Here is a 4,497-nt window from a genome sequence, read left to right as displayed (position 1 = left end):
GCTAAAATGTGCATTATATTTCAGGTCTTGTCAGAATGGAAGCAGAAGTATGAAGAGTCTCAGTCAGAGCTGGAGAGCGCTCAGAAAGAAGCAAGATCTCTGAGCACTGAGCTCTTCAAACTTAAAAACTCCTATGAAGAGTCTCTTGAGCATCTAGAGACCATGAAGAGGGAGAATAAGAACCTTCAAGGTCAGTTGTTAATCAAGAAAATCTCACATACAAAGTTGAATTACAAACTGGCATTAAGTGATTCTTCCAATAATGTCTTCAGAGGAAATATCTGACCTTACTGAACAAATTGGTGAGGGTGGAAAGAATATCCATGAGCTAGAGAAGATACGGAAGCAGCTGGAGCAAGAAAAGTCTGAGATACAGACAGCTTTAGAGGAGGCAGAGGTATACTGTATATATAAAACCTTCCTTAAAAATATTTGTGTTTGGTTAAAATACAGAAATAATCTAAACTATTATATATCTACAGGCCTCTCTTGAGCATGAGGAAGGGAAGATTCTGAGAGTCCAGCTCGAACTGAACCAAATCAAAGCTGATTTTGAACGTAAGCTGGCTGAAAAAGATGAAGAGATGGAACAAGTAAAGAGAAACCAACAGCGAATGGTGGATACTCTTCAGAGCTCCCTTGAGTCTGAAACCCGCAGCAGGAATGAAGCGCTTCGATTGAAGAAGAAAATGGAGGGAGACCTCAACGAGATGGAGATCCAGCTGAGCCAAGCCAACCGGCAGGCAGCTGAGGCCCAGAAACAACTCAAGTCTGTTCACTCACATCTAAAGGTCAGAGAACAAGAGAAGAAACTAAATGCTGATGGGATTTTCTATATTTATCCGTAACTGATTTATATTCATATTTTCGTTCACTTTCGCCAATTAATTAAAGGATGCTCAACTTCAACTTGATGACTCTCTCAGAGCCAATGATGATATGAAGGAAAACATTGCCATAGTTGAGAGACGCAACAACCTACTTCAGGCTGAACTGGAGGAACTGAGGGCTGCTCTGGAGCAAACTGAACGGAGCCGTAAACTGGCTGAGCAAGAGCTGCTGGATGTTAGCGAGAGGGTGCAGCTACTGCACTCACAGGTAAAATACAGTCTTCATCTATAATACCCATATATTACTATGGGTGTATAGTTACCATATCATGTTTATCTGCTTTATGTTTTTATAGTATAGGGAGACATTAGGTGAGTCCATATATCCTTACTCTGAATTTAGACATTGTTGCATATGCTGTTTGTTTAGCAGCTTTGCAAAATGTTGCAGCAAGGACCAGTTTGACTACAATTATTTATTGATTAGGCCAATATCAGGAACAGTATGAGTACATAATTCAAATAGACAACTAATTAGAATATTACCCCCCAAACTTGGTCTTCCCTGGTATGAATATATATAACAAGATTTAGAACTGCATGAAAAGTAGCTTAAAATGTGTGTCAGTCTCTTTCTATCAATTTGAAAATATGTATAATTTATTAAAAACAGAATACCAGCCTGATAAACCAGAAGAAGAAGCTGGAAGGTGACACGGTCCAGCTGCAGACTGAAGTGGAGGAGGCTGTTCAGGAATGCAGAAATGCTGAAGAGAAGGCCAAGAAAGCCATCACTGATGCTGCCATGATGGCAGAGGAGCTGAAGAAAGAGCAGGACACCAGCGCTCACCTGGAGCGTATGAAGAAGAACATGGAGCAAACCATCAAAGATCTGCAGCACCGTCTGGATGAGGCGGAGCAGATCGCCATGAAGGGAGGCAAGAAGCAGATTCAGAAGCTGGAGGCCAGGGTGAGTTTAAATTCAAAAATCTTTAAAAAATATGAAAAGTAACACTTAATCTTTGAGCTGGTACAAAATTTGACATCTTGCATTCTACAGTTTATTGTAATTACTATGAAATTTTATGTAATTTTCCACCAGATTAGAGAACTGGAAACTGAGGTGGAGTCTGAACAAAGAAAGTCCAGCGACTCCATCAAGGGAATACGCAAATATGAGAGACGTATCAAAGAGCTGACCTACCAGGTGAGTTCAGTTTCATTCATTATGATACAAAATTTTAGAACAGATAGAGAAAGGAAACAAGATGGGACAGCGGACTGATCACAGCTACATTAAGTTATGATCGTACCTATTTTGGCTGACAATAGCCAGTCAATTAAATGATGACACTCAAACCATCATAAACATTTCCAGAGATTAAACCCAATGTATTACCCACAATATTACTTAAAGGTATAGTGGAGGATGTTCTTTTTCGGGGTGGATCACCAAAATAAGTGGTCCTCCTAATTGTCAATCTGGTGAAATGTTTACATAAGGCTGTCCTATTGCTCATCCCCATTTTAACTTACCGGTGGTGAGTCGGACATAGTGGAAAAATTGCAAATCTTCTTTTGGAAAGTAAGCTTGTGTGAGTAATGAAAATGGCAACTTATAAACAGAGCGTGCACGAGGAGAAATGGGCCAGTGCATGCTCTCCACGCGTTTAATAGGGAGCAGGTACAGGGCTTTTTTTTTTTTAAGTGGAGAGGGAGGGTTTTTTCAAAAATTTGTGAAATCCTCTACTGAACCTCAAAATTTATTATAATTCTAGTTAACTTGCTGAGGTACAACCTAAAACAACAACAGAAAACATCACTCAGTATGTGAGTAAATTAAAGTGTTGTACATTTTTCACCAATTCATTTCAGACGGAGGAGGATCGCAAGAACCTTTCCCGCCTGCAAGATCTGGTGGATAAACTACAGCTAAAGGTCAAATCCTACAAGAAAGCTGCAGAGGAGGCTGTAAGTGTTCAAGCTTCATTGATTACTATAATCTGACAGACAATAAGCTTAATATAAGATTTGGTCTTCATACAATACCATTTTAACAAAAACAAAATTGCTTTGAATGAATTGGCCACCTGTTTGATATAATACTAACAAATCTAATATCAAATTTGATTTAAAACACAACATTTGTGTTATTTCAAACCCATATGGTGGCTAATGTAGTATTTTGTTAAACAGGAGGAACAGGCCAACAGTAATCTTACCAAGTTCCGCAAACTTCAACATGAGCTTGATGAGGCTGAGGAGAGAGCTGATATCGCAGAGTCCCAGGTCAACAAGCTGCGGGCCAAGAGTCGTGATGTGGGGTCAAAGGTCAGTTTAAATCAGAATTTTGCTGATACTGGAGCCATCTGTTAAATGTGAAATGAAAAAAAAGCATTCAGCAAAAGGACATCATTTGCATCATTTGTTCTTTACTAAGACACTGCATGTCCTCATATTGTACTGTGTTTGAACTATATCCAAGGCATAGACCATCAAACAAATAAAAAGTTTTCTTTAAAGTTGTGAACATGTGTAACAGAAAACAAAGCAGTCTCAGATCAAATATGAATGTAAATAATGATTTTTTTCCTCTCTTTTCAGAAAGGGCACGATGAAGAGTGAAGTACATTGAAAGAATCTGTTTTCCTGAGGCACTCCATGTCTGAACAATGGTGTCTCCCTATGTAGGTTGTTCAGTAGAATAAAATGAATGTGCATCTCAAACTGTGCCATGACTGTTGTGTTATTTGATTATTTTCTTGGTAGCATTTGGTTTAACAGTGAATATGAGATTACACGGATATTGCAACAACAGCAGATATATTTCTGCATTTTTGGATTTTCTTCAGTTTTATATTTCAACAACACCTATAATGCAAATAAACTTTTCTGTCATCTGGGACATGCATGGCTTTGCATTCACTAGCTCCCTTGGATCTCCTTTACAAAAACAGGTACTTAAAGGGCTATTTAATCACAACAGCATAATTCTGTAGCAGGATAACACAACTATTAATGACAGTTATCAGTAAGGGAGAATTCTTTCCAAAATTATTGAATTATAATTCAATAATTATTTTATCAATTTCTATAAAATAAATAGTGAAGCAGATTTTGTTAAGGCGTAACCTTTTAAAGTCCCTTTTTGTTGAGTACCTTATAATGAGTTGTGCACATTTTCCTGTTTCTACAAGGAATAAATATGAAGTCAGACAGGGTACTTAAATTTACAACATTTTTAGTTTCCTGGAGTTGTCCATATCCACAGTAAGGTGAATAATTAAAAAGTTTTGAACAACTGGCCCTGGTAAAAATAATACTGATTGAGAAATCTAGCTTGCCAGCAAGATTACCATCTTCTTTACAAAGCAATGAGGATTGTGAAGGATTTAAGAAAATAGCTCCTTGGCCCATGATTTTTAGAAATCAACAAAATGTTAATCATTTTGCTCCTACCATTAAATATTTGCTTGTTTGCTTGTGGGAAAGTCTTTAATTCTGCAGCTTTTCCATAATCTGGTACTATCCAGGTATCTCATCTGTAAGTACTCTAGACATATCCTGCAATATATATATATATATATATATATATATATATATAGATATATATATATATATATAGATATAGATATAGATATAGATATAGATATAGATAGATATATAT

General features: G+C 37.1%; 1 protein-coding gene across 1 annotated transcript in view; it reads left to right on the top strand.

Annotated features, from left to right (window-relative positions):
• The window catches only part of LOC107088600 (myosin heavy chain, skeletal muscle, adult-like), a gene marked incomplete at its 5' end in the record, with an annotated part of 10,021 nt that extends 6,436 nt beyond the window's left edge, over positions 1-3,585 (top strand). The window contains 9 exons of the mRNA XM_015380882.1: positions 25-190; positions 273-397; positions 483-791; positions 895-1,098; positions 1,504-1,800; positions 1,933-2,037; positions 2,706-2,801; positions 3,027-3,161; positions 3,435-3,585. Coding sequence (XP_015236368.1) covers positions 25-190; positions 273-397; positions 483-791; positions 895-1,098; positions 1,504-1,800; positions 1,933-2,037; positions 2,706-2,801; positions 3,027-3,161; positions 3,435-3,455 — 1,458 coding nt within the window. The remainder of the gene's footprint in view (positions 1-24; positions 191-272; positions 398-482; positions 792-894; positions 1,099-1,503; positions 1,801-1,932; positions 2,038-2,705; positions 2,802-3,026; positions 3,162-3,434) is intronic.
• Between the last annotated feature and the right edge of the window lie 912 nt (positions 3,586-4,497).

Source organism: Cyprinodon variegatus, unplaced genomic scaffold, assembly GCF_000732505.1.
Source record: "Cyprinodon variegatus isolate N-32 unplaced genomic scaffold, C_variegatus-1.0 Scaffold224, whole genome shotgun sequence".
NCBI lineage: Eukaryota > Metazoa > Chordata > Actinopteri > Cyprinodontiformes > Cyprinodontidae > Cyprinodon > Cyprinodon variegatus.
This window is presented reverse-complemented; position numbering and strand designations above follow the sequence as displayed.